The sequence below is a fragment of the Alexandromys fortis genome, unplaced genomic scaffold (assembly GCF_014885135.2).
Source record: "Alexandromys fortis isolate MF-2015 unplaced genomic scaffold, M_Fortis_MF-2015_v1.1 scaffold_76, whole genome shotgun sequence".
NCBI classification, from domain to species: Eukaryota; Metazoa; Chordata; class Mammalia; order Rodentia; family Cricetidae; genus Alexandromys; species Alexandromys fortis.
This window is the reverse complement of record NW_026067997.1, coordinates 4,760,247-4,779,642: the sequence shown is the minus strand read 5'-3', so window position 1 is coordinate 4,779,642 and position 19,396 is coordinate 4,760,247. Positions and strand designations below refer to the sequence as shown.

The window sequence follows — 19,396 nt, the reverse complement described above, 5'->3', positions numbered from 1 at the left end:
CTTTCAGCAGCTAATCACGTCCGCCATGTGCTGTCTCCTTTGCTGTCTGATGACACTGGCCTTTCCCTGGCAAGAATCTCAATAGGTTGGATTAAACAGAATCTCCCTCGGTCCTGAGGCTGGCTGCTAATAAGTTTCCACTTACTCCCTTCTCCATCCCCTCCTTGGCTAGGAGTAACCACCTGTCCTTGTGTGAAGAACTGAGGCCATTCTCTTGTCCCCATGCAAAGTACTACTCCAGGGGCTCCTACCCTCACCTCAAAGTCCTGAATAAGGCGGACCTTATTATGTTTTAGCAAATATTATTGAACAGTTTTTTTTTTCTCCAACAAACTCAGAGGATATGGCTGACATTATCCCTGACTCCTCTTTTTCCCAGCTCACACACAGTCTCTCTTTAGGGTCACCTCTCTTTGAGATACACAAGTTGGCTGTGTGTCTCAGGATAAAGGTTCTCAGGTCCAGCCCATTCTTGTACTCAGACTCTGCTCTCTTAGGCCCTGGTTGAGTGTCCTACTCAGGGTTTGAATGGTGGAAGGGCCTAGTTGTGAATGGGGTTCAAGTGTGACCCTTTGGGACCTGTTGGTTTGGGAGCTTGTTATCCAAGTTAAACTTATCTCTAAGATTTAGCCGTGGAAGGGAATGTGTATTCTTCTTATTCTTGTAACTTAGACCCTAGGAGACATTTCAATTCATCCCCAGGCCTGGTTAATGAAAAATGTCCCTCCCACCTGGAGAAGGCTTCTAATATTTGACAGATAGCTTTAGAAAATCTGGTGCTATGGTAACGGATCCTCCTAAGGCAACTTCCATTCTATCCCCGAACAAAAGCCCGATAGATGTCGTAGCTTGCTAAGTGGGCCGTACTGTGCAGCAGACAGCTCAGGAGCCTCTCAGATGCTTTTAATTGTTGAGCTATGGCTTACTTAGCTTAGGTCTCATGTGGACAAGAGGAGTCTCAAAGTCTTAGCAACAGCCTTTGTCAAACCCACAGAAATTATCATTGTTAGCCCCCAAATACACTTACATTTCTATTGGGGGTGTGAGGTGGTCCAGTCATTGTCTATGGGTACAGAAACGATAATATTGATTTTTTTAAGTGGGGAATTGATTGTAAAGGATATGAGGGTAGTTTTGTGACATGATAGGCTTATGTACTGATTTAGTGTGCTCACACCTTAGTGTACACAAATGTATGTAGCACTGTGCTAAGTCTTGCACATTTTCACTCTGTAAATTATGGCTCAACAAGGCACTATCTCCCTTCCCAGTTAGAACTACATTTGGGTTCACTAGCACTTCTTCTATTTATGTATGTATGTATGTATTTATTTATTTTTACTTAAAAATTTCCACCTCCTCCCCTCTTCCCATTTCCCTCCCCCTTCTTCTTCTTCTTCTTCTTCTTCTTCTTCTTCTTCTTCTTCTTCTTCTTCTTCTTCTTCTCCTCCTCCTCCTCCTCCTCCTCCTCCTCCTCCTCCTCCTCCTCCTCCTCCTCCTCCTCCTCTTCTTTTTATTTTTTATTTTTAAAATTATCCCCTGGGGGTTAGAGAAGCCTGGAGCATCTTAGTTCAAAGGAACAGGCAGGAGGTAGGAATTTTCCAAAGGTGGCTGCCACCACTTTGTAACTTTATTCCGGAGGCAAAGAGTGATACTGTTTCAAATGTAACAAGAGAATACCTCCTCCACCTGCTCCCTCCTCCACCTACTCCTTGTCTGTGCCTGGCCTGGCTAAAAACCCCCAGCTGAGATAGTGTTACATCTGTCCCCACCAGACTCAAGTGCCTTCTACCAATCCTTGCAATCAGCCTATGTGTGTCTCTGTTGTTCAGCGTTGTTGAAGTCATCAAAGCCCAACTTATCTGTTATGAGAGCTGATGGGTTCTGCTTTTTGTGAGCATTTGACACATTGCTCTTTACTGAACAGCTTTCCCCAGGCCAGGGCTTTACCGTCATCTTTCTTCCTTACTAGTACTTTTCAATGTTCTTCATTAGCTGGTCCCTTTCTCCCCAAGCCTTAAACCTCAGATGATTCCCTCTGGCTCCCTCCCTGCCCCCAATCTCCTCCAGCCACACTGCTTCTCATGGTGATACCATATGTGGGCGGCCCACACAGAATGTCTTGAACTCTCATCTCCTTTTTAAGCACCACACTTATATTTCATTGCTTTAGAAAACACATTGAGGCCATTCCTCTCTTGAAACCCCTACCACTCTTGGGAGTTCTCACTTTTCCGTAATAAATCTGCATTTTGTCGGCTTCATACAAAACAAAGCAAACAAAGCTTGGATACAATCCTTAACTTACTAGCTGCCTTTATAAAAATCAGTCCAACATATTGGGTACCAGAAGTATCCTAGGATGCTGATTCCAAGGACAGGATTATTCACTAGGTAAATGGCACTTAGACCTTGACAGTGGGTGTGTTGTAACACTGAATGGCCGTGTTATTCCTTTCTGATAAAATTGAAAAAGATAGGAAAAAAAGGAAGTGCTTTGAATTTGTCTTGGAAAAACTAGCAGTTAGAGGGCTCTGAAACTAGACAGTGATGGGGAAAAATGATAGACACAAGGCAATTGATTCCATCCATCCATCCATCCATTCGTCTGTCCGTCTGTCCATCTGTCATTTGTCCATCCATCTATCCATCCGTCCATCCATTCACCACTGGAAGTAAAGTGTGAGAGTCAGTGGACCTCTTGGGAGGACTAGAGAGCACCACTTTCTGTAGCTGGAAGGCCCTCACACCCGAAGGCAAGATTATGTACTTAACTGCGAGAGTGACAAAGTTCAGAACAGGCTGACTTCCCAACCACAGTCAGAACCCAGATAAAGACAGAGGGCTGGAGAAGGAACTACTGGGTATTTCAGGTGAAGATTTTGGGCCTCCAGCTTCTCCTAAACATGTAGACACAGCCCCTCACTTTGTGGAAGACTAAGTCTCCATGTTCCCCCTTTGAAGGCAACACGGTTGTTCAATGAGACCGAGGTCATCTTACTCAAGGTATTCCTGTGCCCCCTTCCTTCTGCCGCCAGACCCAATAACTGGGGCCAGACTAACAATGAGCATCTGTTACGCTTTTAAATGGAAGTGCTGGGTTGTTCTCCAAAGAGATGGCTTCTGCGCACCCACTGGAGACCAGAAAATCTTTTCTAGGAATGCATTCGAAGTGAGGTGGATGAAGGAGTGACTAAATATATGGGGAAATTTGGGAACAGTGTTCTGTGACGCACGATTTAGTGCTTTAGCTAAGGTCCTGGAAGATGGCTCCAATGCGCTGCTATTATAGCATTTAGAACGGTGCATCTCCGCCTTCCTATTGCTGCCACCCTTTATACAGCTTCTCATACTGTGCCGACACCAACTGTAAAATTACTTCAAAACTGTAATTTTGCCACTGAGTCGAATCATGGTGAAAATATCTGATATGCAGGATCTCTGATTTGTGACCCCCCCAACAAAAGGATTTCAACCCGCAGGTTGAGAACTTAGAGGCTTGAAAAAAGGGATAGGCTCTGAAGGGCTACTTGGTCCCCAGAAGTTCCCTGGCAAAGTGTAAAGGAAGGGACTGAAGGGTTCAGGCAGGTGAACTTGCGGGAAAAGGGTTTGATATGATATTGGAAAATTCGCCCAGGCTCTGTTCCCTGGGAGCTTCCAGAGGGCACTTTATTTTTCCAGATGATAAAGACTGTGTGAGGAAGGGGACAGCAGCAGCAGCAGCAGCAGGCAGGCAGGCGGGCAGGCAGGGAGGCGCAGATATGTATATAATGAGAATCTAACCTAGCTGCAAACATCCTTTCTGATCGCAATGATAATGCCATTATTATAGGACAAATCTGTGAAAGTTGAAGAGACTCCGGATTCTGGAAGTCCCATGGGTCCTTAGAAAGAACTGCGGCTTTTATCTTCCCACCAACAAATAAGGGGTCATTAAGAGTCCTCCACAGGAGGTTTCCTGAAAGGAGGTGTGCTGGAAACTCTTAAAGGCACAGACTGACATTTGATAACTGGTAAGTGTGTGTGCCCTCGCACACACCATGTCTTAGCACTACAGGCTCTTGCTCGACAGTGAGGATGGAACTTACCAGTCAGTGTTCAGGGGACATTTTGGAACTAGGTTTATTGACCTCTAGTTTGACCTCATGTTGACAGCACTCTAAGTCATCACTGTGTAACATTTTTAAAAGACAGTTTGCAAATCTTAGAGAGGGTGTCTAACTCCGTGCCTTCAGGTGATCTTCCAGGGCAATGCTTCTCCCACTCTGGTAAGCCTCACTTTGCTGTATAACGGCACCATCAGAGGCCACCATCAGAATGACTTTCCAGGGAATGCCACATTTGTCTGTCAGCCGGCGGTTGTGCTAAGTGGAGAAGAGCCAGAAGTGCTCTGAATGTCTGGATGAGGTGCGTGAGCCTCAGGGGAAGGGGTGGGAGCAACCACTGTAAATGCTGCACTGGTCATGCCGTTAGGCATCTCATGGCTTGTGGAATGCTCTGCTCCAGCTGCGGAGATATTCTCTAGGAAGCAAAAGGAAGTTAGCATCCCTTGATCCTGCAGCTAGCAAGGAGGAACTGTGAAGCCCGACGGGCCAAAGAATGTAGGGAGCTTTTGCGGATTTGTAGAGGAAATGAAGTTAGTTCTAGAGACTTTGGGCCTGCGGATCCCTTCTCTAAGGACATTGAAATGGATTTATGGCCTCTAGAACAGTTAACACGATTTGGTTTAAACCACTAAGTATGTGGTAATTTTCCACCAGGCTGAAGAATGTCTACCCTGTTGTCAAACAGGCATCAACTATTGTGCCTTTGACACAAAGAGGCAACTTAGGAATAAGGACTCCTGCCCTGACTGGAGTTAACCTGTGCTCTGCCTTTACTGTCTGCAGGACGTCTGCGAACTCCACTCTCGTGGCCTCACGGTGTCTCTGCATAGGACTGTGAAGACCTTCCCTTCCCTCAGCGCAGGGTGTGCACCAGTAGAAAGGGCTATCGCTCGTTTCCTGCTACTGGTCACATTTGCGGAAGCGCCACCTAGTGGAGTAACTTAGATCACAAGCCCTCTGTCCACTGTGAACAGCCGCACAGACCGCATAGCTGCACCCCAGAGGTCTTTCTGTTTTTGCTCCCTCAGGAGACAGGCATTCCTAAATAACAACCCCCCAAATGGAGAAGGACAGCACAGTGGCCAGGTCCATCATTCTAGTAACCCCATTTTCCAGGAGCATTCTTCCTTGGGATCTGCCGATCACCTGCTTCATCCAGAATGGAAAGAAAGAAAGAAACTCCAAACCCCAAACCAAACACTCTCCTCCTCTAAACACAACGTCTCTAAGTCTAATTGGGTGAAGCTGGCCTTCCTCCTTCTTCTCAAGAGACCTTAAAAAGAGGCAACTCTACTATCTCTGAAAGGCTGAAGCCTTTCTTTCACTTTGGGGCTCTCTAACAAACCCTTAGCTTGAATGCCAACCTTAACCTATGAACCTTGCCGATTTTTCCCTAGCAGTAATAGCATGGCTCTTAAAGGAGATCCTTGCTCCATCAGCGTCCTTCATGTGTCTTTGCGTTCTTTGTGTCAAAGCCCACTCTATGGTCTGTGGCTCTAATACAGAATATGTGGATCGAAGAGGCCAGGGCTGGAAGTAGAAGAGGCCTTTGGCTCACCGAGGAACCCATGCTTCTTTCTACATCTTTCGAATCTGTTGGTCTAATGTCCTGGATCTTGGAGAGGAGGCAATGAGACTTAGTGTACTTTAAGTCATGACTAGTCACTTTAGATTGCTCCTGAAAATACACTGGTGAGTGAGCCCAGTCTTCTTGATGGTGGTAGGGTGGCTACTGAGCCATAATGAGACCATGGAGGAGTGTTTGGCATGGAGGTGGCCCATGGGTTCATTTGTTGGTGTTTCCAGGCATAGATTTTTTTAAAAATAAAATGCTAATTGACCGGTAGCCAGGTAGGAAGTAGAGGCAGGGCAATGAGAACAGGAGAATTCTGGGAAGAGGATTCTGAAGTCTGTAGTTGTGATCCAGACACAGAGCAAGCAAGATGTGACTGCCTTGCTAAAAAAGGTACCGAACCATGTGGCTAACATGGGCAAGAATAATGGGCTAAACTAAGTTATAAAAGTTAATAAGAAGCCTGAGCTAATGGGTCATAGATTTAAGGGTGAGTAGAAAAGTACAGCAAATACAGTTCAATAGTGGTATGGTGACTAGGGTCCTAGAGCCCGCATGTGACAGGATGAAGGGAATCTAGACTGGGTAGCAGAAAAGGGAGGCAACACATACCAACTTTGTAATCTTGGGACTAACTATGTGTATTGGGGCTAAGGACTGTTCTCTTTTTCTATATTTCTCCAAGAACTATGACAACAGAATCTAGAAGCATCTATACCTAGATGAGGTAAGTACACCTTGAAGAGTGAGTGCATCTAATCAATGTAAAGATGAACTGTAGAGATGCTGTGGGACCTGTTAATCTTTCCTGGGACTTTAGCATCCATTTCTCAGCCCCTGTGAATGTTGGTTGCTGACAGCAGTAAGTATTTCCTATCATTACTTAATGATACTTAATGAATTGGTCAGTTCAGCATTAAGTGACTATATTAGTTCTAAGACTTTAAACACATTTTATATTTTATTTTCTAGGAGGTTTTCGTCTCCGTGTATGAGCCTTCGGGTCCATGCCTGTGAAGAAACTTCTGAGGCGAAGCATGGAGACTCAGGCTTCTAATCTAACTACCTGAGGGATTGAGGCAGGAAGCCCGCTCTTTCAAGGGCAGTCTGGGCAACAGTGAAGCCTCTGACTCAAAAAGTAAGCAGAGTGCTGGAGATATAGCTTAGAGGTAGAGCACTCACTTGTCTGGCAAGCCTAGTGTTGTAGAAACTTCCTCAGCCAATAGCCTTTAAGATACCAGCCTACTTGGGCGTGGCCTCTTATCCTATAAATGCCTATTAGAGCATGCTCTCTTTCTACCTGGCTTCTGGATTCAGTTCCTGTTTCCTGTGAGTCTACCCCTAAATAAATAACTTTGTTTTACTCAATTCGGACCCAGTGTGGGATTATTTTAAAGCTTACATCTTCAGCCTAGGACTATAAAAAAAGAAAAAGAATAATCGAACAAACTTCTGTGATCCTGGTGTGATTGCATTTCTGGATCTAGATGGTTACTTAACCCCTACACTCTGTCCAGAAGGAATGGAAGGTGAGATTCATGTCAACAAAATGAAGGCTATCGCTTCTGAAGAAGGTGACATGCTTTTGCTAAATCCTATTGCTTGATATTCAGTTTTGGGACCATGCTCAGACCCATGAACACCTGGGAAAGGTAGCCTTTGTACAAGGTGCTCAATATCTCTCAGAAATTTGGGATTCTGTTACCAAGGGAGAGAGAGAATGGATGTTCGAACAATGGTCACAGTACTGTTCTTGATGGCAACATCTTGAGAGTTAGGCCCAGCCCACCAGCGAGCCCAACACTTTGCCTTTGAAAACTTTCTTGGGTCCATTCCTGCTGGAATTTGTAGATTTTTTTTTTTTTGAGACAAGGTTTCTCTGTGTTACAGCCCAGCTGTCCTAGAACTAGCTTTTATAGACCAGGCTGGCCTTGAACTCACAGAGATTTGCCTGCCTCTGCCTCCCAAGTGTTGGGATTAAAGGTGTGCACCACCACTACCCGGCTAGAATTGGTAGATCTTTCTTTGGGTGTGTGGGCACTTGCAGGAGTATGTGTGTGCATCCAAGCACATACTTGTATCCTTTTATTAGAAAAGGAAATGATTCAATGCGGTCTTCTTGCAGCTGTCAGATGAGCTGGGTTTAGAGATTGCTATTGGTGAAACAGTTCCCAAAGTCCCTTTCATGTTTCTTTTGTTGATTTCACAGGATGGCTTTCTTTCTCTCCTCCTTTTCTCCCCCCTTTTCCCCTCCCCTCTCTCTCTCTTTTCACCCCACCCCTTCTCCTCTATCTTCTGATGTCACCCCGGCACTCCCTCACCAAGTCCCACTGCTCACATTGTAACAAGAATGGAAAAGGGGGTGGGGAGGAGACAAGTAATGACTCAAAATGTCTGCTTTACATATTTTTTAAACTTTTATTATTAGTTTTTATTACACAAGTAATACATGTTCATTGTAGAAAAATTAGAAAACACAGAAAAGCAAAAAGAAAAATAATCACCCATAATCCCACTACCCGTGGATAACGGCTATTAACATAGTAGTGTATGGCCTTCTAGCTTTCTTATGCATATATATACATACATAGATATATTTATATGTGGTTTTCTTTTTTACAAATATTGTGTCGTACTATACATACTGTATTATAACATGTTTTCATTGAATATATATTGTCAACGTCAGTGTTTATTCCCTGAAAAAAATTATACAGATACTACATGCTCTTTGTGAAAAAGTCAGAAATCACAGATATGCAGAAAGAAAATACAATTGCTCCAAATCTCACCTCCCAGAGAGAAATGTTGGCATCCTGCAAGGAAACAGTCTTTCTGATTCGGTAACGTCCACACGTGTAGGTACGTTAGTAAGAGGGTAACTCTCTAGAAAGTCTCCTATTATTTCCTTTCTCTACCTGACAACAAACACTGCACATTTCAGTAAATACACATGGTGAGCATTCTTACCTGGGGCACGGTCTCCATTGAAAGGATATACCATATTTAACCATACAATGTAGGCATATTTACAAAACGTCCTTTCTTGTATGACTTTTAAAATAATGAATAAATGCATCTTAGCTCACTTTTTTGCTGAACATTAAAAAAACATAATAACATTTATTCAGTGTGTGTGTGTGTGTGTGTGTGTGTGTGTGTAGATTAGAGGCTAACCTGCAAGAGAGTCAGTTACCTCCACCTCCCATGTGAGTTCAGGAGTGTAACGTGCTTGGTGGCAAGAGTAGTCTTTCCCTGTTGAGTCTTCTTGCTGGCCCATTGCTGAACTTTTAAAAGGAGAATTTCCTTAATGTGGAATTACAGAGTGTGCCTGAAAAACGCATAGTACCAAAACACTTTCCGGAAAGGTCAGATCAGTTTATACTCTTGTTGGCCACAAGGGAATATTTATGTTTGAAATTTCCTCCTGTCCCCAGGAACTTGAATGATTTATATGCATGCCTTTCAGAGTTGTTCATATATGCAGTCTTTGTTACTAGTGTTCAGATATGTTTAATGCTATCGGTGGATTATTACAGCTTATGGTGCACTACTACTGCCTTGATTCTTTAGCTCTTGATTCTCCTGGAAAGTTAGATTCTTTCTCCGACTCAGGAAATACGTTAATGCCATTCATTCACTATCCACGCATTCAATGGGCATGTTTTTATTATTTGGTGTGTTCACAGCACTATGATAGGAGATGAGAAACAGTGTTAAACAAAATGTACGTGATCGTTACCTTTCATACTTTCGGTTTAGGGGATAGACCAACAATCGTACCAGCAGGGCTGGGGAAAGTACAAGTCTTGTAAACAACTGAGACCACCCCAAGTGCTGTAGAGGTCGAATCTCGTTCTTGCATGAACTGCAAATACTATTTTCTCTTGATTTGGTTTGCTATTTACTGTATAGAACTTTTACCTTCTTTTAAAAAATAATGTCAGTCAAACCCATCCATCTTCTCTTTATCACATCTCCCTTTGGTATTATGCTGAGAAAGGCTTTTATCCCCCACATTAAAATAACGTCTCGGATACTTGCAAGTCTTTTTTATGCTTATTATTTATTCATAAGTTTTAAATTTTGAATACTTATTTTAATTAGAATTTATTTTGATTAAATTATGGACCTAATATTGCTCCCAGGAGAGCCTAACTAGTTATTCCAGACAACTTACTTAACTATCCCAACTTTTCTCAAATTTGAAGTGTATTGTACTCAGTCGTTTTATGTTATTGGATGTACTGAGGATGCTGTAATTAGTTATAGCAACTTATTGTGAGGCTGATATAGTAGCACTGCTCTTCCTCATTCTACCTATAGTTACTGGAAAGGTAAGCATTTTCTGTTGTGATAGTCCAGAACAAAAGGAAAACAGAGATGTTGCTTCTTAGGCACGGATGTGTGAAGAAGGGACTTAGACTGCATGACAATTCGTAATTCTTTCAATCCTGAGATGTTCACAGTTTGGAAGTCCTAATGGGTTCGTTGTTAATCTGGTCCATTCACAGGTTGTCTAAAATAAACGAGACGGGTTTGGATACTTGCTTCGTGTCATTGTGAAGCTGGCCTTCCACTAGGTGGCAGCATTGCCTAAATATGAGCATCCTAACTTTTCACACGCATAAGGAGGAACCCAAAGGTTGGGCAGGCTTGAGAATTTCGCCGGCATTAGGGCTCTTGCTGCACCTATAGCTTTCTTTGTACCCGAACAACGAATGGTACAACAGGGCAGCTCGCAGCGGGTCTGCATCTAGACGTTACACATCAGGGGTCAGACATCGAAGTGATACTTTGGCCTTACGATTACTTCATATTTCTTCGAAGGAGCCTTTGGGTCTGCCCCTCACTGATCTAGAGCCCAGGAACTTGGTTTTACACAAAACATTTGTGGAGGTGGGGGGGGGGTCCAGATGATGCTTACTTTTATATACATGGTGATGTTCTACAGGTTCTCCCCCCCCCCCAAATGTATTCTTTACAATTTGCAGGAAAAGCTAAAATAGGTAATAGAAAGTATAGTGATAAAAATGAGTGTGTGCCACACACAAAAAAAGTGTCATTCTTTTCTGTTTGAAGCATGTGGGTTTGTTTGTGAGACAATAGTCAGCGTTTTCTCCTACGCCAGATACGTAAGCTCAAAGATAACCTTCCGCAGGGTGGGAGGCAGCAGCTTTATCTCATGGAACCACACCTGAGACAGTCCATTGGCAAGGTGACAGGAGAGAGGGGCAGCTCCTACCGGATGCACTTGGCATATCTAAGGGAAGGTGGTGAATCACCCACGGCAACCAGAAGCCAACATAGTTATCAGAGCTTAGATTCCTAAATGTTGCTTTAGGACCTGCTACTCATGGTTGTCTGTAAATCTCAGAATGTGTCTATGGGAGCTATAAAACTGAGCAAAGGCTGGAGAACAGGCACTGAATAAAAGGTAAGGTGCTTGGACTCTATTACCTTAGATACGGAAGTCTGGCTAGGCGATTAGACGTATTCCCATCTCCATGAATAGCTACCATGGCGTTCTCAGACATGGAGGTGAGACCTGATTTTTTTTTTTTAACAGTCTTCAGTTGTACAAAGGACAATTGCACAAAAGGTGTTATTATCACGTTGCGACTAAGAGCGAACGCAAAGGAACTAAAGCCGGAACGATTTAGGTCAGGCAGCAACAGGAGCGTGCTGCACCCCGCGGGCTTATCCGTCAGCAAGTCTGCATGGATTGCTAGGAACGAGGCTGAAGTGTGGGGTTCAGTTCAGTCAGAGTGTGTGACAGAACAGAGACGGGGGCTGAGAACATGCCTTTTAGAAACGATAGCTCATAAATGAGATAACCTCTATCTCACTTGAAGAGGCCTGTATTCTGGAGCGAATACGCAGCTTAGTCAAGATGTCGGGGCCAGGTGAGCTGGGAGCGAGTGGTTCCTTGCTTTGTCAGGAGTCTAAATAACACATTCCTTCCATTGCTTCATGAACACTCCAATTCAGAACAACTATAATTTTCTCCTGTAAGTTGTCAGAAGTACTTCTTCTGGTGAATCCACTCATGTCTGTAACAATGAATGCATCAGTTAACGGCTCAGTGGAACGTAGTGTGGGGTTCCAAGAGATTAGCCCACAGCAACTGGTGGAACGGAAATGCAGACCAGTGAGAGACTTTGGAGGCCTTTTTCATCCCTGAATTCTTTCACTTTTAATACAAAAAGATAGGAGAAAATTTAAAGTACTGTACAGTTTTCTTTCCAGATATTAGGTTGAATTATGTGAAACTGCCATTTTTAAATAGGTCAAAACAGTCAGATATCAGCCATTTCATAGAATTCAACCGAATACAATAATTATCCATGTTTTCCATGCTCTGTAAAGTGAAAGGCTTCACACCATTTTGTTTTTAGGCCAGGATATTGATATCAGTGTCCAAATAAGTGCCTACCCAGACCCGGGCTTAAAGCCACCACTTGAAGCTAGTTTGTCCCTCTCAAGGTTGGGCACCAGCACCTCCTGTCTGACTTGAAGATTGTTCAGAAAATGGAGAACAAGGCAAAAAGTGCAAAGATCCATCTTCCAACTCACGGCGAATTCTGCTTGGGAAAGGGGTCAAAGGGAGGACAGAAGAAAGTAAAAGAAAATGGGATTTGTACCATATAACCAGTTCAGTGGAAGAACAGAGCCATGAGCGTGGAAGCATAGTAGGTGGCTCCCCCTTTGCTAAAATACAGTATTGCTTAGTGTGTCCTGCTTTCAAGATGCTAGACATTAAGACAAGACACAGAGTAACATTGGAAAAGCCGTATCTGCATAGTCATCTAAAATGAGACAAGCTAAGCTTAACTAAAACATTTTCTTCATTAATAATGTAAAATGTTAAAAAGTTTATGTTCTGAGCTAATTCCGGCATGCCCTAAAAGATTGAACACTACGCTGATGTGCGGACTCCATGCTTCAGGTTTCAATTCAAACAAAATGTGATAATATTCAGTTTTACATCTGAGGGTAATTGTATAGGTTACTACACCATTTCCTAACTGGATAACTTCATTTTCCAAGAAGCTTAAAAAGACACCATTGGATTAAAAGGAAATTAGTTGCCCATATGCAGTGTACGAAGATAATAGGATTATTGAGTATTTACAAAATGTATGTTTCATATATGGTTTTGTTGCATTATAAATTATGATTTTTTTTATGTTGACACTTAGATTCTGACAGAATGGAAGACTAAATGTAAATGAGCGCAGGGAAAACAACACGTGAGGTGGTTGTGTTCGGGTATAGTATTATTTCTAATGATACTCATAGGTTGCATTTTTGAACAGTTTTGCTGTTTAAAATAAATTTCTATGTTTAGAGACATCTTTCATATCTGGTAAATGGTTAACATGAGATCAGCAAGAGCTACAGATATACTATTATATGTGAAATAATTTTTCTCTGTATAATACATTTTTAAAAAAAACCTTTAAATAATTTAAAAATCATAATTCTTGCATCTGTCATGGCATGGTTCAGAGCAGACATGCATGATGTCAACTTTTAAAAACCCCTTTAAAAACAGGCTGCGATTTTTGAATCTGTTCTTTTTTTTTTTTCCTTGACGACAGCTGCTTTCAAGTGTAAAATTATTGAAAAGGACAGGGAGAGGCTGATAAAAGTAAGAAGGAAGCATAAAAAAGGTGGTCAAAACCATTCTCGGCATTTGGCTGTGTGGAGGTTTCCAGTTCTGGGGTGTTTTTCAGGCGATCTTGGCGGTGAGTTTCCAGGGGGAACCGCCTAGCTTGACACAAGACAACACAACCCGAAGAACCTTCTCTTCCGTCTTCTGACCATGGGGTAGGGAGTTAAATTCAGAAGGCTGCTGTCATCTGTGATGGGACAGAATGTACATAGGAGTAAGGCACAGACAAAAGAACCCTCTCTTTATGAAGTGGCTTTAAAAGTCCATCATCCTGTCCGTCACACTCTAAACAATGTCAATGTTTTGGACTAGAGGCTATCTCTAGACCTGAAGGACCTCAGCAATGCTTTGTTGTTAGAGGCTATCCCCAGCACTGAAGGACGTCAACAGTGTCCTTGGCCTTCACTCACTAGGATGCTTTTATCAGTTGGGACAACCAAAAAACGTTCCCAGATCTGGCCAATTGCCCCCCTGGGACGGATACTCTAAGGCTGAGAACCACTGGTTATAATTCAATTGAAAGTGCTGGGAGACAGCCTTCCAGTTGGGAGAAGCTGCACTTGCCTTAGTCGAAGCAACCCAACATCTGAGTGAGCTTGGCTTTGTAAGCTTGCCTTCTGTGACCCTCATCCATCACTCAATTAATGTGGGATTCCCCTCTGTATACTGTGAATATGCTTTATTACCATTGGTTGATAAAGAAGCTGCTTTGGCCTATGGCAGGACAGAATAGAGCTAGGCAGGAAAACTAAACTGAATTCAGGGAGAAAGAAGGTGGAGTCAGGCAGATGCCATGTAGCTGAAGAAGGAGAAAGACAGTGGAACCTTTCTGGTAAGCCACAGCCTTGTGCTGATACACAGATGAATAGAAATGGGTCAATTTAGTATGTAAGAGATAGAAAGACTCCTGAACCACTGACCAAACAGTGTTGTGATTGATATAGTTTCCGTGTGATTATTTGGGTCTGGGTGGCCAGGAAACGAAAGTGCAGTCTCGGTTTACATTCAGCCTCACTAAACTTTGATGTCCCTGTGTGTGAATTCGGGTTTAGCAGTGAATGATACTTACCTTAAATGAAGATTATATTATGCGAAATACTCACTTAAATCGATAATTAGTAACTATTTTCTTTATATAGGACCATTTTCTTGGTGCCATTCTATTCCCTTTGTTTCTTAGGAAGAAATTTCAGGTATTTTATGTTGTGTCTTTCCACATACACACACACACACACACACACACATATATATATAAAGACATATATGCAAATAGCAAATATGTACATACAATAAGACACATATACATACATATGCATTAGGTTAGATTGATAACTATTGATTTAACACTTTTGGGGTCAAAATTTTAGCATAATAAGAAGTAGAGGAAGAAATGAACCAGGAGGCTAGCTTGTTTTCCTGAGCTGTGCTCGTAAAACCTACTTTAGTCTAAAACGAAAGAAGTTCGGGGGGTCCTGGGAGAGCAGAATTGCAAGCATGGGTCTCAGGGGCTAGGGGACTGTGGAGTCTTAGCTGGGAACCACCAGCAGGAGCAGAGCTAGTGCAAGGTCTGCATGCGACACAAAGGATGGTTGGCATTGAGGACTGTCAGGTGGCTTTTCAGAGTAGGGTTGAGGGGTTCCCCTTTCCCACTTCCAACCTTAAAGGAGATTGAACCGCCACCAGAGGCATTATCCAAAGTTAGATGACGGTGTGGATACAGGGAGGAAGGCACCCCTTGTTAACAGAACTGGTTTGTGGTTGAGGGTTGCTTTTCTTCATTACAGAGCCTGGATGCTTAGGAAACTGTTGAGGACAAAGATAAACCCAGGCTTCCTGATCCTCTCATAAAACCCTTTCCACCGAGGTACCTGAACGCCCCCATCTTCTCTTAAGACTCTCTTATGTGTCAGTGTGTTATACTTATTAGCAAATGTTCCAACCCAAGCTGATAGAGATCTTGGCACTGGTTTAATTTATGATAAATTTAGCTGTACCCTGAGAAGCATGTTTAAACCAAAGGAGAAAGTGGTTGGCCAGCTGGGCGTAGCAAATGACTCTACCCCCATCCCCTTTCTAGTCTCCAGTGGCTAAAACTGCTGTAAAACTCATGTTCTTTAAATGTGGAGAAGACTGGTTTCATTTTTATCTTTTTAATTGTGAAAAATAAATTTCAAGAATCCGGGCATCACTATTTTGCCAGCTAAGATTCCAGTCTCATTCATCTATAGTTAACTTGTTTCAAATGCGTTGGGACCCTGGAGGAAACGCCAGGCCCACTGCATGAGCTGGGGCCTCACTGTGCAGGGAGAGCTCCCAGAGGCGAATCGCATTTCTAGAAAAGAAAGGAACCATACATAAATCACCTTTTCATCAGTTCTGGGACTCTTATTTTAACTACCAAATGGTCAATGAACTTAACCTAACTGGATGGGGCTTTGAAGTGTAGCTCAGGATCTCTTTAGGTAATGGCTATACTTTTCAAATTTCAATTTCACTGGAAATTCAGGGCTGTTTGGGAGCAGAGTCATCAAAAGTAGAAAGACATTTATAGACAAGAAAGAACTCTCTCCGACTTGTAAGATCTACCATTTAAACGCCTTTCTTATGTGCATTGCTTTCATCACGAAAGAATTGTCTACATGTATAGATACTTAAGGGAAGTATCTATGCATGTTCTGTTGCCACAGGCTGTGTTTTGCTCTTTTTTTTAAATGTTAAAAGTACAGAGGTGTCATACACAGATATGAGATTTTCACCAAGACTGTCTTACTTACCCATTACAGTAAACAAAAACTTCTTTCTATAGAAGAGCCTTTTATGGTATTGCGATTCTTCTCATTCAAACTTCTTTGTAGGTATGTGAGTGTGTATGTGTGTGGGCACACACACACACTATATATATATATACACACATACACAAGTGGGCACACACATAAATATATATACAGGGTATCTATGCTGCATAGATGTGTGTGCACATGTATATACATATATACAGGGTATCTATGATGCACAGTGTTATGCACACACATATACAGGGTATCTATGCTGTACAGTGTGTGCACACACACATATATACAGAGTAACTATGTTGCATAGTGTGTGTGCACACATATGCAGGGTATCTATGCTGCACTGATGTGTGCACACACAGATATATATGGGGTATCTATGCTGCACATATGTGTGCACATGTATATACATATATATTCAGGGTATCTATGCTGCATAGATGTGTGTGCATATATATATATATATACAGGGTATCTATGATGCACAGTGTTATGCACATGCAGGGTATCTATGCCGCACTGATGTGTGCACACACAGATATATACAGGGTATCTATGCTGCACAGATATGTGTGCACAAATATACAGAGTATCTATGCTGCACAGATGTATGTGCACAGTCTTAAGATGGATGGGAAACGCTGACATTCAGCAAAGTTCCTGCTACCTATTAAGGATGACGACTGGCTTGGGTCTGTCTCTGATGTGTGTTGTTACACCTTTGCCTAGCCTAGAGCTTGTCTGATCATCGCCTAGGGCAGAGGAGAAATAAGAGCTTGAGAATCCTTGGCACAAATCCAAAACAGCTTTCCACAGCATAGGAAGGCCACACCTTTATTGAGTTCTACAATTCATTAAGCTGCAAAGGTTCCTCGAACCCTTTGACACTGACTCAGCTCCAGGTAGGCATGTCTCACCACATGGACTAAAATCCTGTCTCTGAAGTTTGAAGGGCTGCTGAAAGAATGTGAGCAAAGTGGAATATTTCCTGTCTCATTTTAAAATCACTGGGCAAATCCAGTTGAACTTGTTAGGAAATTGTTAGATTTTACTGTAAACACATGTTTGGATGGGGTGTATTAAGGATTCTATTAGTTATTTTTTCCCCTAAGTTTGCAATTTCACGAAACCACAACTAATGACAGTTCTAAAACAGGCTCCAAAACCACAAAAAAACCCAAACACGAAAAACCAAAAAAAAAAAAAAAAAAAAAAAAGAAACAGGGATGCTCTTTCTCCATTATTTGACTTCCTTTTGCTAATATTTGTTACACAGATTGCATTTTGAGAAAAAAAGAGGGACATAAAACTGAGAAATTTTAAAACTATAATCTGAGTTTAAAGCTGTGTTCTCAGACATAATTAAGAGAGATGATCAGATGGTAACTGTAGCCATCTTTGTACAAATGCTTCTATTCATATATGTATATATGCATACATATATATACACACACAAATATATATAGAGAGAACACATTTTAGAGGACTCAGTGACTCTCAAACAACTGGTGTATTAGTGTCATCTGAGCCCTTTGAATGCACAGATTGACTTCACCCTGCTTGTTTCTAGAACAGTGTCTGCGTGGAGCCAGAAAAGCAGATTTTCTTACAAGTTCCTAAAGCTACTGACTGTAGTAGAACTTTCTCATTGGGACCACCAGCCCCCAAATAATGAGACTTATTATTAATTATGTAAGCTTGGCCTTAGTTAAGCTTGTCCCATTAGCTCTTATAACTCAAATTAACCAGTTTCTATTAATCTACATTCTACCACATGGCTTTTTACCTCCCCTTCGTTCTGTTTGTCTGACCCCCTCTGTGTTTTGCTGGCCTCTCTCACATTCCTAGATTCTTACTGAGTTCTTCTCTTTCCTACCTAACCTCTTCCAGCCTAGCTATTGGCCATTCAACTCTTTATTAAACCAACCAGAAGGCTTTGGCAAAGACACATCTTCACAGTATACAAAAAGATTATTCTACAGCAACAGATATTGCAAGTCATAAGAGCGGACCTTGAGAGCTGCTAAATTAACAGAAGACCTACTAAGTACAAGGCTTTATGTGCTGCTTAATTTTGATTGTCAACTTGATGGGATGTAGAATTATCAGGGAAACAAATCTCCAGATGTGTCATTAGCTTTGGTGGGAAGATTTACCCTGCAGGTAGACTGTAGTCCTCCATGAGGCTCTGGGCTGAATCAGAGAGAGAAGAGCATCATATTCATTGCTTCCTTTTCTAGGAAAACAATTTGACCAGCAGCTCGTGATGCTTCAACGTTATCTGACTATTCCCCGCCTCCTCTAACTTCCCTGCCTTCACAAGTGCTTCCCTTCTCCCAAAGTCTGTCCTGCTGTCATACTTCTTTGCCATGATGGCCTGTATCCCCTGGAACTGTAAGCCAGAAAGAGCCCTTCTTCCCTTAAGTTGTTTTGGTCAGGTGTTTTTAGTACAACAATGAATTAAGTAACTAAAACACCCTGTGATAAGCAGTGAGGATAACACCAAGATGGGATTTAAAAGAAACACGGATCCTGGCCTTAAGGAACTTTTCTTGTTTCTCACTGTGAGACTACATTTATCAAAGCATGAGAAAGACCCAAATACAGTGTTATGAGAATTTCCAAGAAGAGGGGGCAAAGGTGTTATTTCCATTTTGAGCACCTTTTGTGGAAGATCCTTGTAGGCCTTGGCAACCATTCTTGGCCACAAGGAATGAGAAGAACTTGAGTATTTGTTCAAGGGGGTAGGCATTCTGAATGAAGGACATGGTATAAACACAGATACCGAGGTACCATGGCAGCATCCTTCAGGTTCAAATAAACAGTCTAGTCAGAGTGGACTGAAAGTTTTATGAAGGAGGGGATAGTACAAACAAAATCTACTTAAAATGACCCACCTAGGCCCATGGCCTCCTACTTCTCCATCTTTACATATGCTTACCTCCCCCCACATCCTTTCCTCTTTGGTTGATGGTCCTTGAGATTAGCTTTAGCTGCTTACTTATTTGCATTTTCTGATTGCCCCATGCCTTCCTTCCTGTTCCCATCAATTCTATAAACTATTGCCTGGATAGATTAACTGCCTCGAATCCCATCTTCTTACTATGCTAAAAACAACTGTTTATGAAAATCTTCATCTATTCATCCTTGCTGTCCCAGCTCTATAGCCCCCTCTCATTGAATAACTCCTCAACCAGGCTTCCCTGTCTCAGATTCCAAGTTAACTGCTTTTACCAGCACTATCAGT

General features: G+C 42.3%; 1 protein-coding gene across 2 annotated transcripts in view; it reads right to left on the bottom strand.

The window, feature by feature from the left end:
* Positions 1-8,074: 8,074 nt before the first annotated feature.
* Rgs7bp (regulator of G protein signaling 7 binding protein) overlaps positions 8,075-19,396 on the bottom strand; it is a 107,795-nt gene continuing 96,473 nt past the window's right edge. For both annotated transcript variants that reach the window (XM_050160434.1, XM_050160435.1), the window contains exon 6: positions 8,075-13,544. In XM_050160434.1, the coding sequence (XP_050016391.1) occupies positions 13,453-13,544 (92 nt within the window). In that variant the 3' untranslated portion in view covers positions 8,075-13,452. The remainder of the gene's footprint in view (positions 13,545-19,396) is intronic.